The sequence below is a fragment of the Myiozetetes cayanensis genome, unplaced genomic scaffold (genome assembly GCF_022539395.1).
Source record: "Myiozetetes cayanensis isolate MyiCay16 unplaced genomic scaffold, myiCay2020 scf14, whole genome shotgun sequence".
In the NCBI taxonomy this organism is placed as follows: Eukaryota; Metazoa; Chordata; class Aves; order Passeriformes; family Tyrannidae; genus Myiozetetes; species Myiozetetes cayanensis.
Genome location: NW_026087048.1, coordinates 7,247,142 through 7,259,461, shown reverse-complemented (window position 1 = coordinate 7,259,461; position 12,320 = coordinate 7,247,142). Strand labels below are relative to the sequence as shown.

The 12,320-nt window shown below is 41.6% G+C and overlaps 1 protein-coding gene across 1 annotated transcript in view; it reads right to left on the bottom strand.

Annotated features, from left to right (window-relative positions):
• Positions 1–12,320, bottom strand: part of RFX7 (regulatory factor X7) — a 50,975-nt gene that overhangs the window by 16,782 nt on the left and 21,873 nt on the right. Inside the window, exons 2-4 of the mRNA XM_050309963.1 lie at positions 11,827–11,860; positions 4,136–4,218; positions 3,189–3,311 (exon numbers count right to left, since the gene is read on the bottom strand). Coding sequence (XP_050165920.1) covers positions 3,189–3,311; positions 4,136–4,218; positions 11,827–11,860 — 240 coding nt within the window. The remainder of the gene's footprint in view (positions 1–3,188; positions 3,312–4,135; positions 4,219–11,826; positions 11,861–12,320) is intronic.

Genomic DNA, 12,320 nt, shown 5'->3' with positions numbered 1-12,320 from the left:
ACAAAGTTCTTGGTTTATCCGCTCTAACCAAAACCACTGGTCCCCAAAAGAAACCAAGAGCCTTAGGAAGAGGTAGGCTCTCACTAAGCTGATGAACAATGCTGGCACAGAAATAAGTCCTAATAATCAGGTAGGATGGAAACCAGATGCCTGAAAACCAAGAGAAATGAAATTGCAGGTCAGACTCCCAAGAGTAGAGGCAGAGGAAGGAACAACTGCTTTAGTTGAAGTTTGATTGGTTTTCAAAGGAACATATAGGTACTTGCTTATGACCTAGGACTAGACTTTGCAACACAAGAGGGTCCATCCCATTCCTATCAGGGAATTTTATATAAAAACACTGGATAAGCACAATCAAACAACTTAAGCATGTCCATTGTGTCCTTTAGGTGCTTTAACAGACATGGTATTCCTACACCTACTGTCCTCTTCTGTGTTAGCTTCTGAATATTCCTCTAACTTGATGGCTGATATTCCTAACACTTAGTGTACATAATCTATGCATCAGGTGGCATCAAGTGGCCCAGCAGCCAGTAAAGCAAGGATTAATGATTTACAGACTAAAGGAAAGAGATACAGGATGACTCCAAGACCTCCTAATCCATATTAAGCGCATCAAGTGAATCTTCAGGGCACCAAACTTAAATATGAATGACTTTCTTTCCCTGCGTCAGCAGCAGAAGCAAGATAAGAGGACTCAAGTGTTTACTGAAGGCTCAACAAATCGTTTTATGGGCAAATACGGATTTTGCCTGCATAAATACTGCAGGACCGCACTCGGACTTGAAATCCTAAATCTCTAAACTCTAAAGCTAAAGCTACACCTGGCTGTGTCCAGAAGGGGGTTTACTAATAGGGACAAGATATCCAAGTAAAACTGAGTTACAGGAAAACACTGAAAGGATCTGATGGGAAGCAGTGTCCGTTCACTGCAGGCTAGGCTAGATAACACGTTAGGCAATTCCCCTCGAGCTCCCATGCTTTCCAGCCTGTATCCCTCCCTCCAGAGGAAGCTGGCAGAAGAACCGTGTGTGCCCAGCAGGAACACAGCTCCTTGCAGCTCACTGTAATCTGTCAGTGCAGGCGGCATCACAGCACAAGAGGTGAACCAGCTCTCATCTACCTCCTTTCTGAAATTCAGCTGCAAACTCTCACCCTTCCTAAGTGGTACTGCCTTATATTAATGATGCATTTTCAATTTATTTTATCCCTTTCAAAAGAAAGATGAATCTATTCACTTTTATCCAGTTAGAGACACGAATTCACAATTAAACTGAAGAGTAACAAAGCAGAAAGAGGAGTCACTGTGTTGAATAAGCTTAGTGAGAACAGGCTACTTGAGACATGGACGAGCTGAAAACACAACATCTGCCAACAGTGGACTTGGGTGGAGTGCAAGCCTCTGACTCTCCCTCTTCACAGAAGAAAATCACAAAAGGTGATGCAGAAGCTCAGTAGTTTTGCAAGATTTATTTTGACCAACATTTACAGCAGGACTGGAGATGCTGGTATGATGCAGCATCTTCTGAAGCCTGGCACTTTTGATTCATGCACGCAGAGTGCATAAGCTTGCTCACTGTGAGCTCACACAACCTCCATCTCTGCACATAGAAGACAGAAACTGTAACCTGTTAATATAATAGAATACATTCTGAGAGGTCTTAACACCCTTAGGTAAAGAAAAATTACTTATCTTATAACTAACTCTTATGTATTTATATGCCTGTTCCCCACATCCCACTCCAAGACTACTTTTCCTTTGGTGTGCAAGAATAGCTCATGAAAATATTCAAAGAAACTGAATGTTTTAAAAACAGAACAGAAGCTTTCAAAGGAGAATAGATTCCAAACATTTGATATTTTCCTGCATATTTGCTTACCACCCTTATTTTGTTAGGGGGAGAAAAAAAAATACAATACACAAATACTTGATGCAGCTATATACAAAGCCATCCAAATTTCACACTCCACAATCTGTAGATGATGATTTTTCCGGGCATCTGCAGCTTGGCACAGCATGGAAGCCAAGCAGATTTGTTGCTGAAGCAGGCCATAAATTATTTAATAAGAAATATATTTAAGAATAACGCTCCCATCTCCCTCTCCCGCACAGCAGCTGCCGCTGTTGCCGTGTCTGCGCGAGCGGCTGCTGCTCCGGGATTGGCCATCCCGGCACGTCGGCGCCATTGGCTGCACTTCCCGGCTGCGTCACCGCTCCAGTCCATGGCGAGAGCTCAGAAATAGGTGTGTGCATGTTTATCAACCCCAGGCAAGCGAATGCCATCATGCTTCAGCTCAATCAGGGTAAAAACACTCGAGCAGAGAGAGTTAATTACAAGGAGGTATTTGCAGAAGGCAGCCCTGCAATAACAATTACTATAGGGTGAGTCCTGTAGGCACTTAGGAGGTGAAGGGACTCAGCTCACTGCAAATTACTGTAATCGTTCAGATTATGGAAATATTCATACTAGATCATAAATCTGTTATTCATCTTCAGGCAACTGGGCTGAGGATGATTATTTTTTCCCCCTCCCCCGTGGGGTATGCTCTGTAAATGAATTCAAATCCAACTTTCATCAGACGGCTCCCTCTCCCTTGCTTCTAATCGCTTTCTCATTACATGGTAGCTTTGAGACTTGACAACACAGACTCGCAGTGGCCTTGGTTACTGGTTTCATACATATTCAGATACATTGTGCCTCTGTGGAAATCAGGTTTGCTGCAGGAAGGTCCAATATTTATGCATTATTCTGGAAAGAAAGGTTGTGATGGGCAAGACAGTATGTGCAAAATAGCTGCATTTCCAGAGGGAACAATTCAGCCCCTCATCCTTGTTAAGGCACTCGTGTATGTGTGTAAACACAGGCAGACCAAAATGTACTGTAAGCTAGTAACTGATGCTTTTTACCTGTGCTGCTCTGTCCACAAAACAAACCCAGTATTCATACAGATATTTACTTGCTAAGAAAGACTTGTACCTCTCCCTCAGTACATACAATGCACACTTTAAACCCCACAGCCTTCTCTCCAGTGGCAGAAGTGATGAACAGCTCGCGTGTTCCAGGCACAGCAGCGTGGAACGTCAGGCCCTGTCTGCGTGCACCAGTGGGGAACCTGCAGGGTCAGCGCCACAGAACACTCTACACTTGCTAAAGTCATCTGTATGGATCCAGTCCGGGAGCACTCACTTGTATTCATCATAAACCTCCTGCTTGGGAAGGGACGTCTCAGGGTGCTCTTCCAGGGTGTTCCGTATCCAGGAGAAGGCGTGCATCTGCTGGGCACGGCTGGATGACATGGAGATCTGATCACTGGTGAAAGAAGAAGCAGTGCTGATGAAGGTTCTATAGTTCCTCCTCAGTTACAAGACTTAATAACTGTCTGTCTACACAGGTGGAGACACACCAGAGACAACAAGGGCCAGCACACCTCACACATCCAGCTATTCCTTGAGCCACGGGCAGCAGTTATCCCCTTTCATCCATGATTTAAGAAAGACTCCACGTTCCAGTTCTCGACTGACACACAGCTACAAGTACACAGTGGCAGGTAAGGGTTCTACTTCCCCTCTTAAATTTATTATTCCTTACTGGCCACCTCTAAGCTTTTGCCCACTTAGTTTGCCAGCTGCCCTTTGGAAACACCCAGCTTTCCCAGTAGATACTCTGAGTGCCTCCTATAGGCACTTGCCTGCCTATAACTATCCTACTGGGAACATATGCTAATTTTGTGATGCTGTGATCTGCAGGTTGGTTTTCTAGATCTTCCTTTAGTCAAACAAATGTTACCAGAAATACCATTATTTTTTTCTTTCACCCACCATCACATTTGTGTTGCTATTTTATCACTTCACACATAAATAGCGAAGGAACGGTTACAGTCGGGCTGTGAAACACTTTCTCTGATGACTCGTGCATTTCAGGAGATTTATATTTACAAGCTATTCATGCAATAAAGATTTTAAAGTTTAAAAAACCCCCAACTAATCTTCAGGAAAAGAAGAGTCCTTAATGTTTAATAAAGGCTGCTTCTGCTACCAGCCACATCATATGAATGACTCCTCAGCAGTTAAGTGCCACAGGAAGTAAAGCCAGTTTTCAGGACTAGCTGCTCACATTTACAGTCACACACATACCTTTTGTCTCCATTGTTGGGACCCGAAGGCAGCTGAAGGTAGAGGTAGAGTTTCTCTAGGTCTGTAAACTTCTCAACTTCTTGCTGGATAACAAAGGTGTTTTGGTTTGTAAAAAAAAAAAAAGGGGGTGGGGAGAAAAAGCAAACAATAAGAGTTGAGCCAAATAGCTAAAAACTGTCATCTGACAATGTATTCCTAAATAATACAATTTTAAACAAGAAAATATTTACTTAAGTGAAAGAACGTGACTGAGCACTCTGGGACTAGAAATATGATTTCTTATTTCAAAAGCACTTGTTACAATTACAAAATTCACATGCAACAAAAGCAGAATCTGGAAAAAGGTCAACAACAGATCACTTCTGCAACCAGAAATATGAGAACTTTGTCTTCTCCAAGCACACATGAAGCACTTCTGAGCATCCAGCAGCACAACCAGCTATGCTGTAACAACACAGGATGTCAGACCTGATCCTGCAATCCACTATACATGTTAACAGTTAAGTGTCACAGACTTCAGTGAAGACATTTTAAAACCTATCTATGCACATATGTATTTTTTCGTTTCCTTTGGAAATCAGTTTATGAACTTGTTACTGTAGACAAGCCATTTAGTTACGTGAATCTCAGTGATGTCAGAGTCATCCAGCTGAGGATCAGACACCAGGAGGAGTTTTACCTGGTGTTTGCAAACAGTGATTTCTACACACCAGCTAGGTTTGGATACCTGAAACCAGTTACATGGACTTAGAAATACCAGGAAAATCAGTCGTGGTAACGTGCTCAGGCCTGCTCAGCAGCAGCAGTGCGAGTAAAGCCCTGCAATCAGGAGCAGAGGGGCTCTCCTTCAGGAAGATGTTGCAGAAGGAGTGCCTGAGGTGGGGCACCACCAGTACAGAGTCAGAGACTCACAGGATCCCTTTTCAAGTCAGAATGCAGCTTTTAGATTACTGTTAATTCTCTTTTTCTTTACTGGTGTCTTACTGCCAATGTAACCTTTTCCAAAAGGAAGCGAAAAGAAGAGAGAGGGATCAACAGGCAGTGAGGCCTGGCTGTTTACTTCAGCAATGAGCAGAATGGAGAGTGAGGAAATTACAAACCTGAACCTCACTTCAAACTGGAGGTCCCCTCCCCGACCCAGTCATGTCCAGATCCATCTCTCTTCAGCTGGCACTAAACTGACAGCAGTACCAGAAAGAACTGAGCTCTGACTTCCCCTCCACTGACTTTGCACCCGATGCACAGGACCCCTCCCTGTCCCCAGACTTCAGGCAAGGACCAGCAGGACATGCTGTCCAGGGGAGGGTCTGGGAGAGCCCAAGGGCTGGATAATCCCTGCCAGCTAAACCCACCACAGAACTGCTCCACAGAACTGGGCCACCAACGATGGGGAGAGACATTCTCAGAGCCAAGAGAAACACTTCCAGCAGCACACAGGTAACAGACACTGGATTTGTTGCTTTTATAAGCAGCAAACCACAACATTTTGTTAGATTTTTTTTCCTCTGACAAACTCCTGAAATTTGCTGACACTGACTCCTGTGTGGCTCTACAGCAGCTTACACAGCAGTGGTGCTCAGACCACCAAATATCCCAAGAGGTATTTCTTAATAATGGGTGCATTTTGTCAAATTCTCTGTTCTTCCTTTCCTGCATGAATCATGGCATTTGAACCAGTGGGTTTTCCTTTAGCAAACCCGTTATTGAAAATACCAATGTTCTTCAAAGAATTTACAGCACATTAACCATTTTTGAGGAGACAGAAATTTAACAACTACAATAAAATTTGTACTTCTTTACTGGACATCCCCTTGTTCATGTAACTTAGCTCTTTTTGTTTGAAATGGCAAAAACCCAATCAGCACACCAGAGGACCCCATTAGGGTGGGATTACCTTGCACAGTAAACGCTAATCCATGAGACAAAAACATCCCATGCAAAACAAAAAAAACCCTGATGACTCTGACACCAAGGTGGAAGACAAGCTCTCACTTCCAAATCTAATGTGCCCACGTGAAACATAAACCGTGAAGTTTTAAAAGAGATATTAAATCTTTCATCAAAATACACTCAGTGCCCACTGCAGTTGAAGCAACTCCTGTGACACAGCAGGACGAAGGGGCTGCGTGGAAGGGCCCTGTGTGAGCCACTCTGCTACACAGGCCCTGCTTGTCAACCCCCAAATTCCAGAAAAACGAAACAACAGAAAACCCCAACAACATATGGATAAAGACAAAATCTGTCTGGGATTATGTTAGCAGAGACTTTCCCAAAGGATGTGAGTGAGCCAGGGACTCTCAGCAGCAAAACGCATCCCTGCAGCTGAGGCAGCTGAGGATTAGAGCTTCCTCACATCCTCAGCACAGGACAGGGATGTTATCTCACTGTTTTCACCCAAACTCACTCCCATCCATGCACTTTCCTAGGCACAGTTCCTCCACCTTCCAGCAATGGCTGTAGGGAAGCCCTGGGAAGTCAGGACCTCCTCAGAGCAGGAGAGTTAACAGGAGTCACAGGCAGTTCACAGAGGAAATCCTACCTGGGTGGTAATTAGATAAACCTAAGCTTATTAGATGAGACTGAATCTATTTAGAGAAAATCATCTTAAATCTGAAGAAGTGGCAGCGAGGAGATGGAGTGTGACAGTCAGTGCAAGTAGATTCAGGACAGACTGCATTTTGTTTAGTTTAAAGATTCGTTAAACATTGTTTTGTTTAGTCTGCTTTCTCTAAACATTTCTAAAACCCTCAAAACCTGGTTTACAGTCTCGATAAGTACAGTCTCTTTTTCCTCTTCAATCTCAGCTGACATCCACTAGTTCTCAGTGCTAAAGGTTTGCTGAATTCAGTAATAATTGCAATTACTGCAATTACTGTTACTGCGATTGTTCAAAGCATCAAAACGTTCAAATTTTTTAATGCAATCAGCATCACAGAATTTGGGAAAGTAGAGGAATATTTCAGCTGGCCTAGTAACTACTGACCAAGAAGAAAAAGATTCATTCATTCTCAGTTTTTCTTTGTGCTACTTTGGATACATATGGAAAGAAATAAAAAGAAACAGGAACACAAAATATACTATAAATTCCCACTCCCCAAATGGGTCAATAGTGTGGAAAAAATAGGTCATTAGAGCGGAAGAGAGTCACAGCATCAAAAGGAAGAATGTGATGCTGGTATCATCTTGGACAAATTCCCCTTTGTGCAGCCTGTTAAAGCTTATGCTACTGTTGTTCTAAAAACCATACAGTGTGCACAATGTCTGGGGAATCCTTTTCTGCTACTTAAAAAGAATCTAAGTAAAAATCCTGCTTGAAGTTTCTTGACCTTGATTGACTGGTTCTATCAAATCAGATGAAGACTGTCTAATTCTCCAAAGGCTATTTATAAATCATATTTCTTGAAGCTGCATTAGAGACACACATAAGCACGTAAACCGCTTGCAGGACTGAGGTGGAAAGGCAGCATGAAGCGTTGCCTCTGGTGCTCTTGCTCTTCACCCATTGCCTTTATCTTCTGTAACCAGAACCATATAAAACAAAGGAAGATGCAGTGAAGATGGGGAGCAAGCAGTGTTCATACTTATTTTCACCACTTGGCTTCAATTTAGCCAAAAATCTATCAAGTACTCAAAATATCTGACTGATCTTATATTGTGAGACAGACAAACTAAGGACAAAGAATTAGAAACCTCAAGTCACAGCTAAGCAGAGACTTCCAGTAAGATATAAGGGAGCAGAAATCTCTGGTATTTCTGTTCTGACAGTTACCAAATATACAGTTCACTATAGAAATGCACAAAATAAGTAGTAAACAATTAAAACAGACATCAGTGGCCACAGAGATCAGCTCCAAATGGATCTGTCCTTTTGCTGCCTAAGACAGACACAGAAAAGATTCTCATAGAAACAGATGCAACTTTCTTTTTCAGGCATTTTGATTAGCAAATAAACAGCTGTGATATAAACTAAGATGGACAAAATGTTGTGGGGTTGGGGTAGTTTTTAAATGAAAATAGCAGGTTTTGATATCTAGTTCCATTCTCGGAGACACCGACTAAACACTGCAAATTTTTGCAGCACAAAGATCTGTTCAACACAAATGTAGTTAAGGACTTAATCTGTGTTACAGGAAACATGAGTTTATTCATGTTTCTGCTTGAACCAGAGGACCTACAGATTTGAACACAAGTCCTCAGAATGACAGAATATCTTTCAGGTTTCCTGACCTTGGTGGATTGGTTCTCTCTGCTGATCTCCTGTCAGGTCACAAACGTTAGTCAAGTTTCATTCTAAAGTTGTCAAAAGGGACTGCCATAGGAATACTCCAGGGCATGTGCTTTTTCTAGATTGTTTATAGAAGAAAAGACACAGTCAGGCCAAACTTTAATAACATAGAGGAAGACTATACTAATGAACAATTAGAAGAGCTGCAACTTCTGTAATGTATACAGAGCAAATGTCATTCAAATTTGAAGTATTTCCAATTTCCACAATGAAAGAAGAATTACAGGTTATTTCTGTCCTCAAGTTCTGATGAAGGAGGGTTGAAGGCCAGGGGCACTCTGCAAGCTTTGTGTAAGACTACTATTTTAGAGAGCATGGACTGCTCTTAATATTTCTTTCCATATTTTGAGTATTTATAGATATCTATACTCTAATCAAAGTAAAAGAGGCTGAGCCAATGGCAATGTAACCTGTACCTACTGGCAGAATGGTCCTAAAACCTGTCATACTTCAGCAGAGCAAACATCTATTATTTAACAACCAGAACTAAAAATAGCAAAGCAGTCAGGCAATCATCTCTCCACTTTATGAACAGCGAAACAAGAAGCAAAGCTTAAGTAAGTTGCTCAAGGTCAGATGGTTTGTTGGAAATATCATCGAGACATATACAGTAATACAGTAATACTGGAAACAGAAGCTATTATTCTAGAAAGCAGCTAATAAATACATTTGATGTGCTTTATCTGAACAGAAGCAGGAGTATATTTCAGGTGCTAAACACTCCAAACAAGCCCTAAAAGCACATGGCAGCTCTGTTGTGACAGCGCCCAAGCACAGCTGCCAAAGCTTCACAGAGCTGCTGTCTCCTGTAGGGCCCAACAGACAAGTGGCACCTCCTCTGCAGCAGGACTGACACACTCTCACATCTCACACACTGCTGCTGCTCCAGACATCAGCAGCTCTGGCTTCCATGGCCATTGATCCATCATTCTCACCAGCACTGACCTCTTCTCAGAGGATTAAGGAAAGAAACCTTGACCTTCTTGCTGAGTGATTATATAGAAGATACCATTTTAAAAATCAGGTTCAAAAGTTCATTTAGTATGTGGCTACAAATATAACAAGCGAAGTCATAAGAGAATCTACTGCTAGACATGTTTACTACAGTTAAAAAGATGTTATAATGAATTTTTAATGACTGTTTACCCCACAATTCTTGCTAATTATCTTTTTTTGGATTGCACAGTATACAATGATTTTCTTATGATCTTCCAGAAACTGACAGTGTGTCAGAATGTAAGTGGTGCAGTATCACAAGGAAGAGGCAGATAACTCTGGACTCTTGCATGACCAGTTGCAGTCCCAGTGCCCTCACAGTGGCTGCTTTCCACAGCCTTCTGCTACTGGAGACCTCCACAACAGACTACTGCCATCACCTCTGCTTCTCCTTCCTATTTCTCTCTCTCCCACTGAACTGTGTGGAACTAGGCAGCCCCAAACATTGGTGTGCGGCTCTGCACGCACTGTGGCTGTGACTGGTGCTACCAACAGAGTCATTCACAGCTATAAAGCCATGGCCTTTTAGTTTAATGTGCTTTCAGATTCTGCCTTGCAGCTCACAGCTTTCCAACAGCAGTTAAAAACACAGAACAATTCAGTTTGATTTTATTTCCCTCAAACTATTTTGATCTTGGATTTTTCTTTTTTAAACTACCTGAACAGCTTTAAATCTACCTTTGCTAACCTAGACTGGGTTTTCCACTCCTCTGAACTCATCAGCAAGAACAGACAAGGAGGCATCCGGAACAAAAAATCAGACCATCAGGACACTGCTGCTCTGTTCCAGGTCAAGCCACAGAGACTGCTTTGCATCCAAACTTCTCTGTCAATCCAGTGGGTGAGACCTAACCCTCAAACAAACTGATAATGCCTAGCTCAGTACACAAAGTCCACCACTCTGCAGAATTTATGCAAAAATAGTATAGTTTAATTCAAATTTCTTAAAATGGATTTTCAAAAGCAAATGACTGGTTAACCTCCTACTTATTTACTCCCTTCTCCAATGCTACTTAGAAACACCTACCCCAACTCCCGTTTTTTCGCTACAGAAATATCTGGTGTTAAGATTTTCACAGGTGCAATTTTGCAATTGGCCCTTTTTCCACTGCAGACTCACATACAAAACAGTGAAGACCTTAACACACTTGCTTTCACAGAAACATCAGTGAGGAATCAAGTGGATAACAATGTCATTTTTCATTGCTATTTCAGTTGGGTGCGTCCAAGAACTTCTTTTTAAAAGAGGTAAAACGGGGTCCCAAGTTTTTTTGCAATACAACACAGCTTTAAGTCTCATACAACAACAAATGAAAGACATCTTAAGGCAAGAGAATCCAGTGCCATTTGAATTAGTGATAATTTGATAATGTGACTTTAAGGAGTACTCTCAGTCAGCTCAGCCATACAGCTGAACAGATTCTATTTGATAGTGTCCAGATGGTTGTCTATGTCATCTTTTTATCTTACCCATTGGTACTTCTGGATGAAATGCTGAAGGTAGAAAGTCAAGATAAGCACTCCCTTCCAGTTTTAAGATTTATGAACTCAAGACTCTGATTTAAAGAAACTCCCAACCTGCTCACTATTAAAAACAAACAAAACCTCTTTCTGAGTTAGTGCTCCCCAGAAATAATCTCTTATCACTGCCTAGATCTTGTTATTTTAATGCACAAAGGAAGACAATGTTTTTGCATTTCAAAGGTTTTTCCCTCTTCAAAAAATGATCTTTCTGTCCTGAGCAGTACAGCAGAGCTAATAGGACCTGGAGTGGTGCACATTTCTGGGAAGGTACCCAAGATGGTACACAACTTTTGAGGTTAGCAAGACTTTAAAGAAAACCAAAACCAAACCGACCAAAAATCCGATGATTATGACCTGCAAGATTTTCACAGACCAGGAAAAAAACGTGGCATTTGCCTGCCAGGTTTTGTGCAAACATGCACTTCAGTCTAGTTCCTTCCTTAAAACGTAATGCCAGCCACGAATTAGCTGTTCCCAGGAAACAACAATAAAAGCAATTATCACTGTCATTAAAGGCCTAAAGAGCAGTGGAACTTGAAGGCACAATAAGCTTCTTGCATACTCATAACCTTACATTTAATAAAATCATGCTTACAAAAACACTCAGTCACCCTTCTGTGCTGTACCACCCATACTGACAGTTCTACAAAGGGCAATCACAGCCGCTTGCTGCTGGAAACAGGAGGTCAATATTCCATGGAAAACAAACATCAAACCCACATCATGTATTTTTTTTCGCAATGGCAGCTAACTGTGATCACATTTAGTGGCAGTACCTTCAAGCAGTGCTAAGGAAAGGCTTCATAATAGCTGCTAGTCTCCAGAGCCATCTATTTTGGTCTTGCAGTTTATTAAATATTGAAAACCATTCTGGAGTTGTACTTACCAAAATGCAGTCCACTTTAGATTGTACAGTTTTGCTAGACGTGAGGGAAGAGAGAGAAAAGAAATACTGAATTAATCTAAACAGCAATGACAAAGCCATTACATATTAGAATCTCTATCACTACACTACAGGCTTCATCTCTTACAGTGAAATACCCTTCTAGTTTATGGAATAATACTCATCCAGTTATTTTGATGTTGAAAGTCACCCAAATTTAAGTGCTTGTTAAAATTCTTGCTGTTTTGTTCTTTTCTGTAAGAACTGTATTTTTTAATGAAATACCTATGCAACTGGGAGCTATTACCCAAGCTGTAATGCAGCCAGGATGGATGTCACTACTTTTATTGTAAGCTCTTCAAAATTCAGATGCATTTGACTTGTTTACCTGTAGACATAATTAACATCCCCCTCTCCCCATGCTTCAGTAAATCCCACCATTTCAAGGCATTTATTTCTCACTTTCCAAAGAGCTGCTACAAAGCAGAGAACTGTTA